At 40.9% G+C, this 21,413-nt stretch overlaps 1 protein-coding gene across 1 annotated transcript; it reads left to right on the top strand.

Annotated features, from left to right (window-relative positions):
• Positions 1-71: 71 nt before the first annotated feature.
• Positions 72-9,249, top strand: oma1 (OMA1 zinc metallopeptidase). The gene is made up of 8 exons (XM_033965720.2): positions 72-743; positions 4,126-4,354; positions 4,533-4,706; positions 4,785-4,892; positions 5,880-6,008; positions 6,157-6,231; positions 6,369-6,518; positions 8,567-9,249. The coding sequence occupies exons 1-8, from the start codon at positions 397-399 to the stop codon at positions 8,888-8,890; spliced, it is 1,536 nt and encodes a 511-aa protein (XP_033821611.1). The 5' UTR covers positions 72-396; the 3' UTR covers positions 8,891-9,249.
• The last annotated feature ends 12,164 nt before the right edge of the window (positions 9,250-21,413 follow it).

The following is a 21,413-nucleotide window of genomic DNA, read 5'->3' as shown; positions in this document are numbered from 1 at the left end:
ATTTGTAGGCATATATGGAATTCGTCAGAACATGAACGTCAGATAGAGCCGGAACTATCAGTGTGGACGTGTTTCCAGGGGGATCTTTATAGTTGAGGGACACAAAAACTATCCAAACAAATACGAACACCAAACAAAATGTAACATGTAGAATCAAGAGACTGTCCTCTGAATGATGTATGGAGGTTTCACTTTTCTCAAATGTTAGGAGGGCATTCTGACACCGGAGAAAACGTTGCTCGTGGTAACGGGACTGTTGCGCGTGGTTAAGTCGCAATGACATTGACAGCTGCATATGTCGATTCTGGGCATGTCAGCGTCAACATAGCGCTAACTTAACCTGGATACATCATTTCTATCCTTCTACCTACCTAGAACTACTTGAAAACATTGATAATGGCTTTGCTTCTAGGCAATTTCCTAAGCAAGAAGCGTCTTGTTTTGCCTGCCTTCCTGAAGCAAAACTTTCAAATCTCTCAACCACATCATGTTTCGAGACAACAAAGTTTTGTCACCTGTCATAGACTACCAAACCGAATTGGACCTGTACTACTTTGGAGAAATGGCAGCAGATATATTTGTTTCAATACTGTTGTCAGAAGAACTCCATCCCGGGACACAGCTGGGGCATTTACACGGTGTGGACCCTTCCATACCTCGGCTTCACGCCGGGCTCTGCCCGCCCCCCTGGTGTGGATGGTCCTCAAGCCACTGCAGAAACTTATGGCCATCATACTGGGCAGGTAAGGTCACACAAACTCATGGGTCATGGCCATCATCATACATGGGAGAATAATACTCAGAGACTCAGACACAGCACATTTATGAGGTCCAGTCTATGGTTCAGTCATAAAACTAAGGAGCTAATGTCTGTTTCCATTCTACTACAGTTTCACTTTGTATAATCTGTCTGTGACTAATATGTGTCACTCAGTCTATAATACAGACAAAATGATAATATCCACTTTTTTGTGTAACATTACATTAATGAGAGTGTCACTCTAACCAATCAGATAAATGGTAGCTTGGCTGTTGTAACACAACTCAGTTGTGCACTTGTTAAATTCTAAATTTGTTTTACTTTCATGTAGTGATTTGCCCAGGCTTAAGCCATGCCAAAAGAGTTTAACTCACACATTAGAACCTCCGTCCATCCATTTTCTTCCGCTTATCCGGGGCCGGGTCGCGGGGACAGCAGTCTAAGCAGGGACTACCAGAGTTCCTCCACCCCAGACACGTCATCCAGCTCCTTCAGTGGGACCCCAAGGTGTTCCCAGGCCAGCCGAGAGACACAGTCCCTCCAGCGTGTCTTAGGTCTTCCCAGAACACCTCCCCAGCGAAGCATCCCGGAGGCATCCTAAACAGATGCCTAAGCTACCTCAGCTGGCTCCTCTCAATGTGGAGGAGCAGCAGCTCTACTCCAAGCTCCTCCCATGTGACTTAGCTCCTCACCCTATCCCTAAGGGAGCGCCCAGCCACCCTCTGGAGGAAACCCATTTCGGTCGCTTGTATCCACGATCTTGTCCTTTCAGTCATTACCCAAAGCTCATGACCATAGGTGAGGGTAGGAACGTAGATTGACCGGCAAATTGAGAGCTTTGCCTTTTGACTCAGCTCCTTTTTTAGCACAACAGTCCGGTACAGCAACCGCATCACTGCAGACGCTGCACCAATCTGCCTGTCAATCTCATGCTCCATCCTTCCCTCTTGTGAACAAGACTCTGAGATACTTGAACTCCTCCACTTGAGGCAAAGACTCTCCACCCACTCTCCCCCCTCCTGAGGCGCTGGACTGTTTACCAGAATCTCTTTGAGGCCGTCCAATAGTCCTCCTCCATGGCCTCCCCGAACTCCTCCCAACCCTGTGTTTTTGCTTCTGCAACCACACAAGCCGCTTGGCCCACCAGTACTCGTCAGCTGCCTCAGGAGTCCTACAAGCCTCGATCGGACTCCTTATTCAGCCTGATGACATTCCTTACATTCTGTTTCCACCACCGTGTTTGGGGGTTGCCCCCGCAACAAGCACCGCAGACCATACAGCTACAAGCAGCCGCATCGACAGTAGATGCAGAGAACATGGCTGACTCGGAATCCATGTCCCCAGCCTCCCCCAGGATCTAGGAGAAGCTCTCCCGGAGGTGTGAGTTGAAAGCCCCCCTGACAGAGGTCTCCATCATACATTCCCAACTGATCCTCACAGTTGGGTTCCAAAGCCCAAGCTATGCATGGAGGTGAGGCCGACTATATCTAGTCAGTAACGCTCAACCTCCCGCACAAGCTCAGTCTCCTTCATCCCTAACGAGGTGACATTCTATGTCCCCAGAGCCAGTCTCCATTTCCGGAGATCGAGGTTGTCGAGGCCCCTGCCTTCGACTGTGACCCCTCTGCACCAGCCCCTCACAGATCCTCACGCAGGTGGTGGGTCCCCACGAGGACGTCCCCACGTCACTCCTTCGAGCTGCGCCCTACCGGGTCCTGTGGGGAAAATCCCGACCACGAGATGCTCTCTGTCGAGCACCCACCCCAGGCCTGGCTCCATGGTGGGGCCCTGGTAATGCCAGTCCGGGCGACGTAGTTGCCTTGGTCGTAAACTCATCATAAAGGGCTTCTGAACCCCTCTTGGTCTGACCCATCCCCCAGGACCACTTGCCATGGATGACCCTACCAGGGACATGAAGCCCCCGACAGCATAGCTCCCAGGATCATTCGGTTGCTCAAACCCCTCCACCACGTTAAGGTGGCAGTTCAGAGAGGTTCCTTAGAACATTTTTTTTATTATTATTATTATTTGTTTGTTTGGTAGGGGTCTTCCCTCAGATTATCCAAAAAAAAATTTACATTTAATGTAAACTTTGTAATATTTACTAATGAATACAACATTAGGCATTGAAAAAAGTGCAGTTTAGGTACCTATATCATATCAAAAACCAGGTAGGCTACCGGTGCTGGTAATATTGAAAGGTACCCAGCAATTCCCCTGCTTGAACCGAAGAGTACCCATTGCCCAGACCTGCAGAGTCCACTACTATGGACCACATAAAAAATATAAATACAAATTCAGACAAATTAACAGGGTGTTTTTTGTTAATTTTCCAATAATGTGTTTGAATTTAGTGTTTAATCTCTAACAATATTTACTCAGATGACCAGACAAAACTCTGAGGATGCCCTGCAACATCTGTGCAACCTCTGCCCCCCAGGTTGGGAACCACTGGTCTAGTGAACCAGATCAAGAAAGTATAATTAACTGAATTGAATGTATTATCAATAATTCTTAATACTGCCTCTTCGTATGAGGTGGTGACATTCAATGTAATGATTATAGAAGCCATGACCATATGTTGTAAATTTGGTCACTTCTGGTGAATGGTAGTTTAAATAAGAGAGCCTTGACAATTTTGTGGAATCAAACTAGAACGAAATGGAGCCTGACAGCCAGATAAAAAGCACTTAACATTTAAGTCTGTGGAATCCCTCAGTTGTCCAGGTATGATCCATAGTAAAAGAAAAAGTCAAATCTGTCAACTCGACAAAAAGCTGTATGAGTGAAGGCATTTTGCTGCTCATCCAAGCTGCTTCTTCAGTTGTGGTCAGATTACTGGTGGACACTGCCTTATACAAAGGTATAAGGCTACTATAGGTGTGAGAACACCCATAGGGACTTGAATGATTAAGATAAGTATGACTCAGGCACAGTTCACACTGTAGCTCATCAGATCTAGCCTGCAAATAGAAATTGATGTGATAGTTTCAGTGTAGTTAGCCCCTCCCTTCAGATGGATATAAGCCATCAGTAATCTGACAAGAACTGATGAGCAGCAATACATCTTCACTCCTACAACTTTTTGTCCAGTTGACAGATTTAAATTTTTCATTTACCACTTTACATTAAACATTTTTGGAGCAAAGATTGAATTACATTTTTTAGCTTCGCAAATTCTCAATTTGTCTTATTTTTGTTATTATGACCAGATAAAACATGATAATTGATTAACCAATTCATATTGACTTCCCTGCCCTTGAGCGAAAGGGATTTAATGGATTATAATTTGCTTCACAATGATTGCATGCATTTTTGAGTTATTATAATCATAGACGACAATACATATTTTACTGTGTGTGCAGGAGCATAAGGAAATGGTGGGTGGCACTACCAGACAACCGCAGACAACTCTTGCGTGAGTGGATGTGGCACAGACGGTGGAGGTTGGTGGCTGGGGCTGGTCTCGGTCTGGTGATTATGGCCATACTGCTCCTAACGCATCTGGACGAGTCACCACTGACAGGACGGACACGCCTCCTGGTGTTCAGTAAAGAGAACTACATGGAGCTGGCAGCCCTTGTGTCACAGGAGGTGAGAGCGACAGAGGAATCATTCTTTACATTGTGGGCACTGAGTTTGGTAAAGACATATTTTGCAAACATTACAGTGAGGTACAGCTACAGTAAGAAGGTTTCCTCAGACATTTATTTATTTGAGGATACTAAATAGGCATATTAAGGAGGGCCTCTGAATCCACTTAATTTGCCAGTACATGGAGGAGTTTGCAGAGCTGATGCTGCCGGAGTGTGACCCGCGGCACCAGGTGGTGGAGCGAGTCATTCAGCATCTTGTTCAAAGGAACAAGGACATCCCTGAGGTCTCTGAGATCGACTGGACTGTCCATGTGGTGCAGGACCCCAAAGTCAACGCTTTTGTTCTCTCGGTAAGTACAACAAAGAAGCACTCACCGCAAAGGCTCTGCATTATCAGCTCACATTCAGTTCTGTTTTTGTGTGTGCAGAATGGGAAGGTGTTTGTCTTCACAGGGATGTTAGATGCTGTCACAGATGTTCATCAGCTCACCATTGTTCTCGGACACGAGATGGCCCATGCTTTACTGGGACACTCAGTACAGTACAAAATTCTTTATAGCTTCAAGGCACTAATGCAAATTAGCAAGAAACTCCTAAGTGCAGCATTTAAATACATTAATTTGCATACTATGCATTATACATAAAGACTTGACTACAATATTATTATTACCGCAAAATTAGCTTGGCTTGGCTTTTTGCTTTATGTCATCAAAACATTCACTCATTACCACACACCTGCAGTCACTGAGAAAATTAGTGAGTAATACAGTTCATTACTTTCAACTAAACCAGTCCAGTTTATAATTAATTTCAATAAAGGTCATCCTCTGTGGCATATTGTGATTAGAATGAGGTTAAAAAATAAGTCTAATATATCTAATTTAGCACCAATTTCAACTTATAGGGAATTGTTCTAATATGTAATATGTAAAGTACTTGCTCTCTAAACTGTGAATATCAACTACATTTTAACCTGTCAGAGCATGAGCTGGCATTAGTTGCAGTGGCGTTGCATCAGCCAAGTCTCTCTCACTTGAACCTCCAAAGACACACTGTTTCTTTGTCTTTGCCTGAGTGGCCCTGTAGCAAGGTTGACCCAGGGCACTTCTGTACTTTATTAATACTCAACAGACAACTGTTTTTGCTCTGGACATAAAAGCCTATTCTTTCTTGTTCTCAAAAAGTGCTAAATTAAGTTAAGTGTATTCCCAGACTTTAAATGTCCTCAGAGGAAATGCTTGAAGGAGATTTTAATTAGACGAAGCGAATGAGCATCGATGGGCTCTGTATTACCCAGTAGGTGTGCTCTATTGGATTGCCTGTTAAAACCTTTAAATCTGCTACAGCGAATAACTTCTACTAATATAGATGGGAACAATCAATATGCTTTCTATGCTTCCCCAAAACTTTTACCTGTTTTCTTTTTCAATTTCATTTCTTTAGTTACGCTTCAGTCAGTCTTTCTTTATTGACCCCTTCTGCTGTTTCTCTTTTTAATGTTGCACCTTTCATTCTGTGCATAGGCAGAACAAGCCAGTCTGTCACATGTGGTGGACCTCCTGTCTCTGATTCTGCTGACAGCCATATGGGCCATTTGTCCCAGAGATAGCCTCGCACTGCTGGGGCACTGGGCACAGGAGAAGCTCACACAGGTTGGAGTTGATATAATATAAATTATATATTAAAATGTATGGATAAATGTCATATATTTTATAGTAATGGTATAATTTAACAAACTCCAGTACTTGTATATATCCTTATTCTTATACAATGTTTCAATACATTTGTTGTTTTTTTTAGTTGATGTTCAATCATCCTTATAGTAGGAAACTAGAGGCAGAAGCTGATGAAGTTGGGCTTCAGTTGGCTGCTAAGGTATCATTTATAATATAAACTCTCTGTAAAGCTGTACTTTTTCTTGTAGACACTAGAGGGCACTGTTCTCCCAGTAAAGGACTAGTCATAGACCTGTATTCAGACTGAATGTAGCCTTCTTGTCCTGTTCCGTTCAGGCTTGTGCAGATGTGCGGGCTGGCCCTGTGTTTTGGCAACAGATGGAGATGAGAGACCGGCTGACGGGGGAGCTCGAGCTGCCCCAATGGCTCTCCACACACCCCTCCCACAAGAACAGATACACTCAGATGGACCGCCTCATACCCCAGGTACAGGCACAACCTGAGAGCATTTAACACATGGGGAAATGTCTTTGACTGTTTTGGTACATTCTATAATGAAGCACCCTTGAACGAGAATGGTTAAAGCACAGTTCTGCACTGTGTCTTTACTTACCATTGTGAGGGCCTTGTAGGGCTGATATATATGACAGTAAAAATCTAATAATGATCTGATCCCTGTGACAATAAGTTATTGTGGTAATATTGTCATGTGATCCAAGGCTTCTCTATTTAATGCAGCTTTTTATTCAAAAACAGACACTTATTCCACATCCACTCCTACTGGTCAGCCCCCATCATCTACAGACAAAATTATATCTTGGCAAATATCTTTTATTGTTTCATTTTCTTCCTCTTTAAAAATACATCTAATCCTTATTTTATATATAGCTTACTTAGAATCTCACTAATAGATTCATATAACCTTTACATTACCTCTTGCATCCTGGTCTGTGAAGAAAATCAGTGTTGCAGCGCTGCTTGTGTCATTTAAAGTAGTCCTTGATGCGAGTGGGCCTAGCACCTGTACAGGAGGAAGAGTGTAGCTGTAGGAACTGTTGGAAGGATCTTAATGGAGCTAACGAAGCATCTGGAGAGACCTGGTTGCACCTGCAGACACAGGGAAGCAGCCACAAAGGAAGAGACACTGGGTAGGAAGGAAAAAGAAGATGCATAGTTTAGGGATTTTTTTCACTGCACTGGGACTCATATGCTTGAATTAATGAATTTACCTTTAGGCTTTGAGGCTGGGACCAGAGAAAAAGCAGCTCAATATGAGAAGTTCTGCTCTTGCTGTAGTAAGGCAAATCAATGGTGTCTTTAGGCTATAAGGAAATGAAGACACAGTTAAGACGTCCAAGGAAAGGGCAACCTCCCCAGTAATGAGAGAAGGAGAGATTAAGGGGGATACACACATTACAAGTAATATTTGAAGTAACCAATGTCGTATATCTTTTGATTAGTCACATTAACAGACTTGAATATGTAATAATCTTATGTGTTTGGTGTGAATGTGAAATTATTATGCATTTAAAGTTTGCAGTATGCCATATTGAATGCAGTTAAAAAATAAAATAAATGGAATAATTTTAATCTGCTAAGAGTAAAACTGAGCCAAGGAGTGATATGTCAACAAATTCAAGTGCAAAAGGCTATGTACAAAGTACACTCAAGTAAATGTGGGAAAAGAAGAGTTTTAAGTGAGTTAGTTTAAGAATTGTGTAAAACATTTTAAATACAGTGTAAGTAGCCAGATGTCCCAAAAGTGTCTCTCCATAATAATATTTTTAAGTGGCAAATGTAACCTTGAGCATGACTTGTCCTGTTGCGGCACTGTCAGACACTCAGATCATAAAAAATGAGCAGATGGGGCTGGCTCTAATTGTCCACCAGGTGCCGTGTCGTTGACTGTGTTATGTCCAATCCCTCTGAGCTGTATTGACCTGTACTAACAGCACTTGTACCAAGCAGGTTGTAGCCACAGGTAGTGCCCTGAAAACCAGATAAACACTTTTTAAAACGGTTTTCCCTCCCACTCCTCACTGCATTACCATAGCACCCCAGGAGTAGGAATCAACAGAGAAAATGAAGCATAATATGCTGTTTTTAACCTGGGAGGAAAAGGTGATAGCTTCAGGCTTCGTGTGAAGCGACTCCACCTTCACCATTGGAGGAAAACACATTTACTCCTCTTGTAGCAGGTCTTGTGGTCAGTCAGTTCTTCCAATGTTTTTTTTTACATCCCTCACAACACCTACTGATTGTAAATGGCATCAAAGAAAATGGGCAACGCATTAAATCTCTATCGGTAAAAATGTAAACACAATTTAAAAGTTAATTCTAAATTACAGAGATGAGAGAGTTGTTGAGGACATGAATAATCTAGATTTATGAATGAACTAGACCCTGTTATCTTCCCAAAAGAATCCATGCTTAGATAGGATACTTATAAAATAAGAAGTATCTTGAAAAAGAAATTTAGATGATTTTTATGTTTAATTTGCTCTCTCACATTGTCTCCCTCTATCTCTCTCTAGGCTCTTGAGTTGAGGGCAAGCTGTGTGTGTCCTCCTCTACCTGAAGCAGACCCTCGGGTTGTATTCTCTGTAAGTGTTCACATTCTGCTGGAAAATGCCAAAAAACAGACCAAAGCCCAGTCTGAGAGAGAGCCAAAGCCCAGGTCCCACAGTCCAGCCCCCTCACTCCCCACTGCAGCCATCACAGCCCTGACACCACAACCGACGGCTTTGACTTCTGATCAGGAAAACAAGATGTCAGTTTTAGACAACTCAAGTACATCTTTAGTGCTCACACCTGATGAGACGGACAGCTCTGATCAAAAAGTGCCGTGTCCCAGTTGAGAGGAAGTTCATGGGAAACTGGGAACTGAATATGTGATTTACTACTGAAAGAAAAAGGCTAGTGCTGCTTGAATAGTGTGAATTTTTATGTTTAGTATATTATTTTGTGGATTTTTAGATACAATTTCAGCGTTTTATTTTCTGAGTAAAGCTTTGTGGGGGTCTGGAGCATTTTCAGAAATATTTTCATTAAATATGCTACTTCTTCCTGTGGCTTGGAGTAGCTCAGCAACAGCTTGCATCATTTATTTGAGTCAAAACTGTGACCATTTGTATACAAGTAAGAAGAGAGATAGAACCTCTTCTTAAAGTGCTATACTGCTCTGGCAAATAAAGCAATAAATATTTAAATAGATATTACATGTTGTATGTTTTAAGCATTTTTTCATCTACTTCGTTTCAGCAATTGTTTCTTTTGTTTTTCTTTAATTTCTAATTTCATTGCTTACATCTTTTAATGGTCAAAATTATGATATATATTAATGTAAAAGGAAGGATAACTGACTGGGCTAACGTAGTCCCGAAGTGTTTCCAAAATGAAATGCAAGCAAACCACCCAGGTCTTATGTTCACAACAAGGCCAAATTCAATATAAAGTACACAGAGAAAATACTTAGAATAGACAGCTTGAACATCCAAGGCCACAAGAGTGTTATGCAGAGCTGACTACAAAGATACCACATTAATGAGATCACCTAAGTGGGAAATGCTGAATTAATTAGTAAAGTCTACATACATTGCAATATTACAGTGTGCATTATTCATGGACTTCAGTAACAGGGGAGAGTGAGCACTTCTTTGTGATTGCATGAGAGAGACTTGTCCATGACCGAGCGAGGACTCCATCTATAGACTCATGCTTTACTGACTTTACATGCAGCACAGACAGCACTTATATCACAGCATATCTTAGCCTAAGGAACTGGGTAGTGTACATGTATGCTTTTTATGTTATTGGCAGGAATGCCAATAGCCATCATTAGAAGCTGCATTTCTTTCAAGGGAGTTTTGTGAAATCTTACTTTACATGGCAAGTTCAATAAGAAAACATTTGTATTTACTGTATGAGCCTGAGGGAGCAGTCTAGCAATGACTTCTTGTGCACTGGTATCTCTGTATTCAGATGATGCAACCATGGCTACATTTGGGGATACAGTGTAATGCAGTTTTGTTATTTATATTATATTCCTTATTCTAGAAACTTAAGACGTGTGGTTATGGTTTGCACTGACTTGAATTTCATCTGTTTCATGTGATGTGTGCAGGGTTACACCTATAATGGCAGGTATGTGTATGTCTCTTGGTCAGTCTATATGTGGTCAAAGGTAGAAATACTCAATGGACCAGTTTGTTGGTTTATCAATGTTTTTATCTTATTACTGGCAAACCCCACTCATGTCATGCATTTTGTTACTTGTTACATTTATATTAGGAAAAAATGTACGTATTGAAATTGGATCTACAAAAAAGTCAGATGTTTTAAGTATTGCTTTGATTTCACTGTGCTGGTTTGCAATTAGCTAGCTCTACAGACCACAAGCACTTATCTCATTAACAATCATAAAGGGGTAACTAGAAACTTTATGGAAGAGAATAATTAGTTCTCTGCTGACCTTGGTTCAGTCTGTTTTATGTGTGTTTATTTTTCTAGCATGCAGCTTCAAAAGAACAAACACATTAGCATATCAAAAATAGGTTTAAAGTGGTAGCCAAGAAGATAAAATGATTGGAAGGAACTAGGGATGTGCATGCAGATCATGTTGAGTAAAAGAGGATTATAAATACACAGGTGTAGATTTTCTGCATGTGTGAGAAAGAATTAAGAGGAATTTACATTACATAATATTGCGTCTTCAATGAATTAAACTGCCAGGAACAGCTTTATGAGCCAGTCATGATGCCAGACACCAGGGAAATACTTTTGTGTACTACTTAAAGCCGATCAGAGAGATGTAGTAAAGTTTAACATTTCATACAGACAGATTAAACCAATGTAGTCATATTCAAATCAAGCTGGGAATCCCCTGCTGTATACCAAGTCATGCAGCTTGTATAATGCAGCCAACTGTTACAACTTGTTTCACACCTGGAGTATTCAATGTACAATTATACAGAAACACAAACCAGGCGCAACATTTGGACAGGACAAGCTTTTCATTCTGGCACTTGAGAGCTGAAGAAACTAGGCATCAAGCGGACCTTTTTTCCCCACAAAGTGTCCAAACAGCTTTCCAAAAACAGCACGTTTTCCATGTTGTTCCCAGTTCCCAGACTTATTATAGACAAAGACATAGCATTGGCGTGACATAAGGTTATCTGTTAAAGTGGCTGCTCTGACCCCTTTATAGATTCACAGTTCCCTCTGGTCCTGGATTGAGCGTTGTCCTTTTGTTTCCCGGTGACGACATCACAGCACCATCAGCACGAGTCTCTCTCTCCACTCAGACAGAAACAAAACCTCAACAGATGACACAGTCGCCGCAGAGGTAATTGTAACGAGTGCGATACAATAGACTTTCTGCGCTGACTCTAAATGATACTGCAACAGAAGGAGGCCTCAAGAAAACAAGCACACCATTAGTGACAATTTAAATATGAGCACATCCAATTCTTTGTATGTTTTTAATAGCAAAGATCTCAGTCTACAAAATACATAATTACATTTGTCAACCCTAAAGCCATGAAACTTCCTAGGTGAAGTCTGCACGTACCCGACTGTGAGCTTGATCCAGGTCCGTGTCCCATTTCTGTTCACTTGGCTCCTTGATTACTCAATTCCTCTGCTGTCAATCTCGCTTACAGAACAGAGAGTCTATTGGATACACCCCTCTATGGTCTTCTCTCTTCAGTACGTGGGATTTACAACAAAGGAAGCAAGTGGAGTCTAGGTACAGAAATAGGAAGCACCCATTATACAACTATTTAAACCAACTTTCCAAAGACAAGCATGTGCTACATAAATAAGCAGCTTTGTATTGCATTGTTCTGTATCTTTTTGTGTGACCGTTATATCCATTGTCTTGGAGTTCCTCATCTTAAGCCCAAACTGAACTATTGACTTCTGTGATTGTGATAGCTGCCTTCTGGTGAAAAAAAAACAAACAAAAAAATACAAAGACAAAAAATAGAAAGTCGACAAAGTGGAAACAAGGGATTTGACAGGAGAGAGGGGAAAGACTTGAAGAGCACTCCTGGGTCATTTTTATTCAAAGATAGAAATGTGGCATTGTCCAAGTCTGTCCGTCTGCATTTACTTTACTTTCAAATGCCTCAGGCGAAAGAAAGTGACTCAGAAATGTAATGTCTACTTTGTGTCTGTGAATTCACCTTTAAGTCTCTGATTGTTTTGTGTTTGTTTATTGTGACGCCCACCAGAGACAGCACAATGCTGCTGAGACCTATGACTAAGTGCTGCTAGGTATTCCTGAGTATTGACAAGCTCAGGAGAAGTAGAAGAAGGCGCTTTAAAAAGGCAGCCCTCCCACAACAAGAGAAAAGTAGACTCCATGGTATGTGACGAACAGGATATGCTGAATCCCCCAAACAAAATACTCCCACAGCGCACCAGGGCACAGACAGAGCAGCCCGGCGCATCTGCTGTGTAGGTGTCCCAGAATGCAGTCTGCCTCACCTTTGACCTCCCTGCGCACTCTTTTTCAATTTCTTTTCCTTTTCAGCCACACAGACAAGACTAATATCCACAAACAGCAGCTGGTTGAAGCCTATGGAGGGAATACACGGAAATACCTGGTGCTAGAAGTTGCTGTGTCCTTCCGCTGTGTATTAATTATACATGTGGCATGTGGGTGTCTGATTGAAATGAATATTTTACTGCTTTTAATCACTGCCTTTGCCAGAGTGATGGAGCATCTGGCTGTGTTACCTGGGTAATTAAAGATGCTGTCTCTCACGTGCACACATGCAACTCTCGGAGGTTGTCTTCACCACAAGACCGGCCCGCTCCACATGCTTACTAATGAATCGAGATTAAATTTAAAGAAATTGAGCTCATGGTAAAATGAAGATTCCTCATTATTTTTTTTAAGAACGATCGGTAAAAAATAGGATTGTTACGCTGCATACCAAAGAGCTTTAATCTGAATGGAGATGAGGTCCAATCACGACAGCCCGTGCAGACACTCGGTGATTTATTACTACTGTCTTCAGCTCTGTTTTCCATTAGCACCTTAATTTAAATGTGAGCATACCCTACGCTGTATGTGATTTTAGAAGTTCTGAGTAGAGTCATTACAGCCACCACAGACGCTAATACAATGTTTCTGTTTCAAAGCAATATGCACAGAATGTCTGGACGGTCCTCATCTTGAATCGTTACAACATGAGGCATATGAACTTGCCCTTTTCCCTTTTTAATTTTACTTCTAGATTATCAAGCATTCAACTTATCTATACCCATGAAGACAAACAGGTGATGCCAGTAGGTCAAGTTGCAGGTCAGATCTGTAGAGAGGTGACCCTTGCTCACAGTTAAATTAATTTTCAAGATGTTTTTGTGTAAATTCACCTCTAATTAAATAAATTCATAATAGATAAGCTGAATGTCATACTGTAGAAGAACATTCCAGCCAAAGCAATAACTTCTCAAATAAGACAAAATGTTGGCAGCCCATAGTGCACCTTTAATTTGGCTGAGGTAGCACATGGACCATTTTTGCATTTTTAGTGAGTGGCATATGTGAAATATCTGTCAAAACCTAATCTCTCAGTTGTTGCATGGGTTTCCAAAATGTATTGTTTTCAGCATCTTCCCTCAAACCACTTAGTATACATACCATCTTGTTGCTAAACTAAGATCAAATCACACACAAGAGATTATTCAAACTACACACAAAAAGTTTTCAAAGTGGAAATGGAACCACAGATGTTTTTTTGTTAAGCCAGTAAGTTCCAGTAACCCCAATAAGCCTGAGTCCACCATGTGGTCATCGAGGCCATCTACAGATCCTTCTCAACACACAATTAGTTCCATGTGGCCTTCACTCTTCCTTATCTTCTATATGTAGCTCAGCTTGTGTGCAATTGTATGTGCTTGAAGAACTAGTCCAGGTTTTATAGTCTGGCTGCTCTGATGCCATTAGAGATTAGGATGTTAACACAGTCCCTCATCTGCCTGCATCGATCCATCCCTGGCAGTGGAATCACATTAATACTAACAACGTCAGGTACAAGCTCTGTAGCTCCCTTCATCCCCCTCTCTCTCTCTCTTCTCTCTTCTTACATCTGCTTCTGTGTCAGTGTTGATTTAAATTTGAATAACCAGCCTTTATTCTCTGTCGTTCAACAAGCACAGGGTACGCTCTAACGAAGGGAGCGAGAATGGGAGAGGGCATAGGAAACTAGAGAGGATGAAATAGTTGAGTACGTGTTTCTCAGTGAGGTCTACAAAGGCAGCCTCTGGTGCACAATATAACTTTTGTGGTTGTCTCCACCACTAGGTTTACAAGCAAAGGGAATCCAAGTGAGCTAAACAACCGAATCAAATTATTTGCCCCAAAACCACTCTCATGAGATGCTTCACCTTGAATGTTCCACAATATGGCATTAAACTAATCTAGAGATAAAGGAGGGGATTTGGGGAGAAGCGTGCAGCTCACACTAATAATGTATGTTTTAGCACATGCAATATAATTCATGCAAGACAGACACATTTAATTAAGCAAAGCAACAACGTCTCAATGGAGACATGCAGCGGACCCTCTCCAGTTCACTTTTTAAATAAGTGGAGAAAGAGCCTTTATAGGGCACCGCTCTTAAAATAAAGTGAAAGTACAAAATTGGCTTCCAGTTGTTTTACACACAGAGGACCTGCTTTTACCATTATTTATGCTACTACCATGTCTGTTGCAGGGTATTTTTCTTATTTTTCTGCTATTCAGCTACTACAAATTTTTGCCCTCTTAATGCGTTATCTTTCCTATTCCCATATGTCTAGACTTTGTTTTAGGAAGTAGCTTATGTTTTATAGTTAAGTAGCCTAGAGGCTAGTATCATTTTTATTTTATATTTTATTACCACATCGAAAGCCAGTTGTGGATTGATCCATTCTCCTCCTGTGTTAAAACAGCAGGACCCAAACAGACCCAAACAGTCAGTCAGTGTCTGATTCTTCAAACTGCCACTGTCCTGGTGAGAAGTCTCTTATGTCAGACAACTGCGACGTTCTGTTATTTGTCCATAAAAACTCTTAAACTAACAGAAGACTCTTAGAAACGATGTGTGAGGCATGTCCAGTCTCCATAGCCTCATGTGGCATGTGCTGCTTATTAAGACAAGGCACAATATTGGCTCGACAAGAGCGTCATCTTTTTCAGTGGTGCCAAAGTGAGACTGTCAGCGTACATTTGCCTAGTTGTATGGTTGGCATTTAAAAGCTGTCCTTCTGCTTCCAAGAGCAGGACAGGTTTATGCAGAGGCAGCAATGTGTTAACTTCTCATTTATTTTATCCTAAAATTGGTGCATCCATGTGGACGTTTAAGATAAAAAGAAGGTAAGATTTGAGAGCCTTTTACTTGCAAGCGGCCAAACAATATCAAAATATTTCAAAATGTTTGCCTTTTACTAAACATGGCTGGGCCTATACAGCCTTTGGACAGCATATGATTTATGAAGCACTTTTCTACAGGTGGACAAAGCAACAGGTGAGTTTCTCCTGCAGTTTAATAAATGAGCATTAAGCTACTGCATTGTCCACAAACACGATTTATGCCTCGAGTGTGTTTGTGCCTGCTTACAGCTACTTAACAGGGATATTATTGGAGATTAGTCAAGGAATAAATTGGAATAATTTAAATGTAATCCCTGTTCCTTTGTTTTTCAGTTTAGTTTAAACATATGAGATTACAATTCTGGTTTATCTCTGCCTTTGAGAAAACCAAATATGAATGTGAAGAAACTCTACTCTCTATAGCGCCCCCATGCCCCAAAGATACTGTCCCTGAAGAACACATTGTTCTTCAGAATGGATAATATGAGAGATGTCTGCACCTATAATTAAACCATAACAAAGAGTAAAAGCAGAACTGACCCGGTCCATCTGTGTCTCCAGACCTGTTTAGTTGCAGTGTGACGACACTCACACCAGAACCGGAGGCTCTCCAGCTGCATGTGTGAGACCACATGTTCGCGCGATAATTATTTACTTATTAAGGAAAAAGGCTGACGGACAGCTCTGGCATTCTGCAAAAACAGAATCCATCGGATTTGAGCTGGAGCACCGAGGCACCTCTGCCGGCACCACCGCATTGCTCAGCGTGCCATCTGAGCTCCTGTCATATTTTACGCTATACTGAATACTCACAACCACCGGACTGCAGCTGCACCGTGTGCAGTGTGAGTGCAGTCTGACTACAGTCTGACTACAGTCTGACTACAGTCTGAGCACAGTGTGAGGAATGACAGATCAGGATTTCTATTTGATTGTACTTAATGTAGGACTGTCTCTTCTTAATGCCTTTATGTGGTGAATAAAGGCATGTGCCTGTCCTCAGAGTTCATACTTCACCATGATTGGTTAATTCCACATGTCACTCACTCAGAGCTTTAAGAGGCTTGAGGAGGAGTGGCTAAGCACAGAGGGACATTAAACAGAACAGCACTGAATCATGATCTAACAATATACCAAAAAGCATCTTGTCACATGGATTAAATCACAGTTAGTGTTTCTCAGCGTATCCACTAGCCTTACCTGTGTGTTACATGTTTTACAATGTTCATCTATATACGTGTGTCTGTCTCACCATAACCTCACTCAGCTTTTACAGATTTGTCCATCCGACACGTTGCTATGGTGTCTATTATGTTAGCTCTGGTTTGAAGGACACAATATTGATGGCTACAATTTAAGAAAAGGAAACACTGAAGAAGGTGTCTGCTATGATAGAAAGGTGCATCTGAGCAGCAGAGTTGTCATAATTTGTCTACAAGGTTGTTGGTTCCTTCCACTTTGTCATCACAGCAGTCAATACGCCTCCAATTATTTAGCTGACATTCGGTTTTAATGCATGTCCTTCTTGTGCAATGAGGCTGTTGGTACCCCTCCCATTACATTTTGAGGAATATGTTAAATTAGAAAGAACTTTTCAAACACAGATTAAGCGTAACATTATCTGTCACAAATCAAGCACTGACTGCATCCACAAGTGTAACATAAGCATTGTGGGAAGCGGGAAGAGAACTAATTGCGATGTGATCATCTTTTGTGAACTGTTAAGTGGCCCAGTGGCTAATACAGCTCAAATTACAGAAGAATTGCTCTAATCAGAATAGCATCATCAGCACTGTTACATAAAGAGTTGATATTAGATTTGTCATTTCAAGCTTTGCTACAGTTTAGTTTTGTGTTGTACCATGTTCATCTCAGACACATGCACACAACCGCACATATACGCACTCACACACACGCACACACAGGTTCGATCTGCATCCCCAAAGGACAGGCAGACAAGCAATTGTACAACCGTATCCCCTTGGCTTCAGCCGTTTAGCTCCAGCGAGTCTCCACAGTGATCAATAGCAGCAGGAACAGCACTGCCCCATGCTCTGCACTCAGCGAATATCATCCTCAGTCACTCCATGTCAGGCTCTCGTTGTCTGGAAAAAATTTGACAATGTTTAAATTTAAAAAAAAAAAGTTGTTTGGAAGATATGTAAATCCTATAATTTAGAGTACATTGTCTCTAATAAACAAAATTACACTTTTGTCGTCGATTTTAGATTTCATTTGCAATTTGTACAATATTTGAACCATATCCAAGACATTTGAAGCTTTTAGCAAATCCCTGTGCTGTAATCTTTTAGTTATTATTATCAAATAAGCCAAAACATACTGCATTTATTTTTGGCAGTTTTATCAGTCTGGAGTCCTACTGAAATTGTGATCAGCGGTATACTTTAGTAAGCTGATCTAGTGAAAGTAAAGCATGATGGGAAAGAAAGCTTAGGCTAACCGTAATCCTCTCCCTGCCACACAGTATTCTCTGGTAAGACTCCGAGGAGCTTCCTTAACTTTAATAGGAGCCTTTAATAAGTCCCCAGATCATGGCTTGGTTGTTCAGGTTTCCATTTGAACAAGGCTCTGTGCTCCAAAATAGATCTGTCTAGTTCTTGCCATTTCAACTTTTGTTTTTTTTAGCATGGGCTTATCCCAGCTTGGACCTACAGGCTCTTGCTTTGTCGTTTGGCCAAGGCGCCTCATTTAGTCAACTGGCAAGGATGTGCCTTTCGACCAATACGCTTATCTGAACAAACTTCCAGTGCATATACCGGTAGCTTATTAGCACGTCCAGCTCACATGTAGACTGAGTGACGCTGTGTTGGACTTGAGTTTTGCTCTCTTTGGCCTACTTGGGTGTGTTGTAAGTAGCACACGGAGCCGTCTTCTGATCCCAGCGGACACAGGCTGAATAATTGAATGGTGCTGAGGCAGGGTGAGGAGCTGCTGGACTGGCTGTGAATAGGCATTAACATTAGCCCAGAACTTCTGATTTTAAAGAACTGGTATTTTTTGAGTGACACAGGAGTCCTATATAGACATTTTTCACACAGATGGAAGGAGTTCATAAAAAGTAGCACAAATTCACAGTTTGCAGATAAAGTACTTGCAGTTACGCAACACATTGTTAAATATATTAGCGAAAAGAATGAAAAGAATGAGCATTAGAACATACTTTGAGAGGTAAGATACAAAAACATACAAATAAATAAAATTTAAAGGTGCATAATAACATAATAACATAATAACATAATAATAACAGTAATAACATATTAGAAGATGCTTTTAAGGTTAATATTTTTATTTTTTTTGTCTGTTCTCATATGTCCTTATATTGTTGCTGTGTGTTTATCATGTACATATACCTGTCATGATAATTACTATATCGACTTGTTATTCAGTATATGGAAGTTGGAATTTTTGGGGGGGTCGATATATATTTTTTGTACCTTTTATTTATTTATTTCTGGTACATTTTTGGCTATATGTTAAGAGCTCTAAGGCTCTAAAAAGATGAATTACTAACTTCTATGACTCATTATAGATGCAAATTAAGTATTAAAAGTGTTTAATTCTGATATTTAGTTATTACAGCTCATGATTTTTAACAGTATTGTAGATCGTTTTTGGGGTTTAAATCTGCTCTTGGGTTTTGTGTCATAAATTTCCTTCAATATTACCGTTTATTGATTATATTTTCAGCCCACACAGGCCTATTTTTTGTGCAAAAATGTGATCTTGATTTCTCATATTAACTCTTAAATGCAGTGTTTTAAACCCGCAAAAGTCTTTCTAGGCTTTGCCACTACAACAAATGCAAACTGAATAAAACCCCACTTGACTAATTAAATAATTCCACTCAGTACAATTAGTCTGTCCCCAGATGAAATCCTACTTTTTGTCTTTTACCTCTGAAAGCTCCTGTTTAAACATGACGAACCAGAGGAAGAGGAGAAGCCATTTATCAAAGTACTGGAGACGACAGTGGAGTTTTGCGGCATGTCACTTTCAGACTGACAGCTCCTTTCTGCTCACAGCTCACACTTAGAAACAGATGTCACTCCTCTGCTGCTGTACTGTGATTTGGGGACTGTACCTTTTGCTGTCTCTTGTGTAACTTTCAACAGCATTTATGGACTAAAGCACTTAAAATAACATAATTTATCCTTCAGGGCAAATCAAAAACATGTACCAACGTTTAGAAGCTGCAATACTGAGGACCATATGTTGATTTATACGGTTGTAGATGGGAGTATTGTCAATATAAAGCACTGTTAAGTAATGATTTTGTACTTGATTCTCAAACTCTTCATACATTTGTGGTATGTTTTCTGTGTACCACATGTTTACAATCACATAGTTTGGAGATTTTGAGGGCTACACTGGACAATTTTGAGTGTTGAATGTCACTAGTGGGACTCTAGAGGGAAGTTGACTATAGGGGTATCAGTGGAGCCCATTCTTTCTTATCTAGTCCTTGGTTCTTGAGTGAAATGTGGTTTTGGTCCAGACTTGGTAGAATAGTGTTGTCGTGGTGACAGTGAGTTAGAAGTGTCTGTGTGATGGATGTGTGCTTCAAACAGAAGTGCTGCGTCGCCTCCTCCTCCAGACTCACCTTCAGGCTCAGAGTACAACACAAGTTTAAAGGAAGGGTTTGGGATCTGGGAAAGGATTATTATCATGTACTGTGCTAATGTTTGTGTGAAAACATGTTAGTGAACTGCGCTTCACAGCATTACATTCAATATTTCTATCTTAATTCTTGCATTTATCCAATTACGGGTGTTTTATAGCTCAAAATAACTTGAAAAACAGGCTTATACTGTGAGCAGGGTTGCCTCTCCACAGATGGGACCTGTATCTTGGCCTGTGGCATTACCTGTTTGTCTTCATATGGACCGAGATCCATCCAAGCTGCTTCTTCAGTTCACACAGACATATTGTGGAACTTTTCAGGCAAAGCAATGCACATCATCATGGAGACAAACAGGTGACGGACCCTCGATCAGAAAGGTTACATAGTTTTATTTGACTTTTGCTCACCACAATTAGAGTTTTGTAGATAGTAAGTGTTTAGTGTACTCTGAAATACAAGCTCCAGGTATGGGCACCTTACAATTGCAATAAAGTGCCTTGGCAGGAGTGTCTGCTTATTTGTTTATTTAGACTTTGAGAAAAAAATAAATATATTAAAAGTTTGAAGGCTTGCTCAGAGCTAATCAGCCACGTGCTAACTAATGATCTGATGAAAATATGTTTCTGAAATCTTGCGTTTTAAATGTGTTTTTTTTTTAAGACTTATAACAACAGTGTTATGGGTATTAGTTAGCACATAGCTGACTAGCCTCTGTGATGTTTTTAAACTCTTAATATTAAAATTTTTCGTAATCTCTATGGAAAAAATTAACGGAAATTTTATTGCTGGAACCAGAGTGGACTTTGAAGTGGATGGGACTGTGCAGCTCCACAGAGGGGGAAGATGCATCATCTAAAAGTACAAGATCATTTTAAAATAGCTGTTTTGAAAATATGCAAACATATGATTTACAGGCACATCATTGCCCACCCTCCATTTTGTAAACTATTTTTTCACATTATGTTCATGGAGCCCCGAGCACACACTACTGTCTTCTATTGGCTGGTGATGAAGACCTTTTTGGCAACAGCTCCTCTCTGTGCTGTGGTTCATTAATGCTCTGAGCGTGTCCCGTGACTGTGGGGACTAAGCCCTCCTCTCTTATCAACAACAGCAGCAGGCTTGCTCCCCCATACACACACAGACACACACACAGACCCAAACGCACAACACACACACACAAACACACACAAACACACACTAAACACAGAGAATGGATTAAAGAGTGTGGAAAAGTCACCACCATCAGCTGTGAGATCCCCTTACAGGACAAAGGCACAGACCCCCTCTCCTGTCACACTGTTACTGTCCTGAATCTCCAGTGTAGCACAAAGCTTTTTGATGGATATATTATAACTCCTTGTACAGAGATGCA

Source organism: Periophthalmus magnuspinnatus, chromosome 4 (assembly GCF_009829125.3).
Source record: "Periophthalmus magnuspinnatus isolate fPerMag1 chromosome 4, fPerMag1.2.pri, whole genome shotgun sequence".
Taxonomy (NCBI): domain Eukaryota; kingdom Metazoa; phylum Chordata; class Actinopteri; order Gobiiformes; family Gobiidae; genus Periophthalmus; species Periophthalmus magnuspinnatus.
Note: the sequence above shows the minus strand (reverse complement) of the source record. Positions and strands in the feature narration are given on the sequence as shown.

Excerpts from the sequence above, each read along its gene's own strand:
- oma1 (XM_033965720.2), top strand. The coding sequence starts at position 397 with ATGGCTTTGCTTCTAGGCAATTTCCTAAGCAAGAAGCGTCTTGTTTTG. Across the intron at positions 4,355-4,532 it reads CAGCCCTTGTGTCACAGGAG|TACATGGAGGAGTTTGCAGA; the intron begins GTGAGAGCGACA and ends TTAATTTGCCAG. Across the intron at positions 4,707-4,784 it reads TCAACGCTTTTGTTCTCTCG|AATGGGAAGGTGTTTGTCTT; the intron begins GTAAGTACAACA and ends TTGTGTGTGCAG.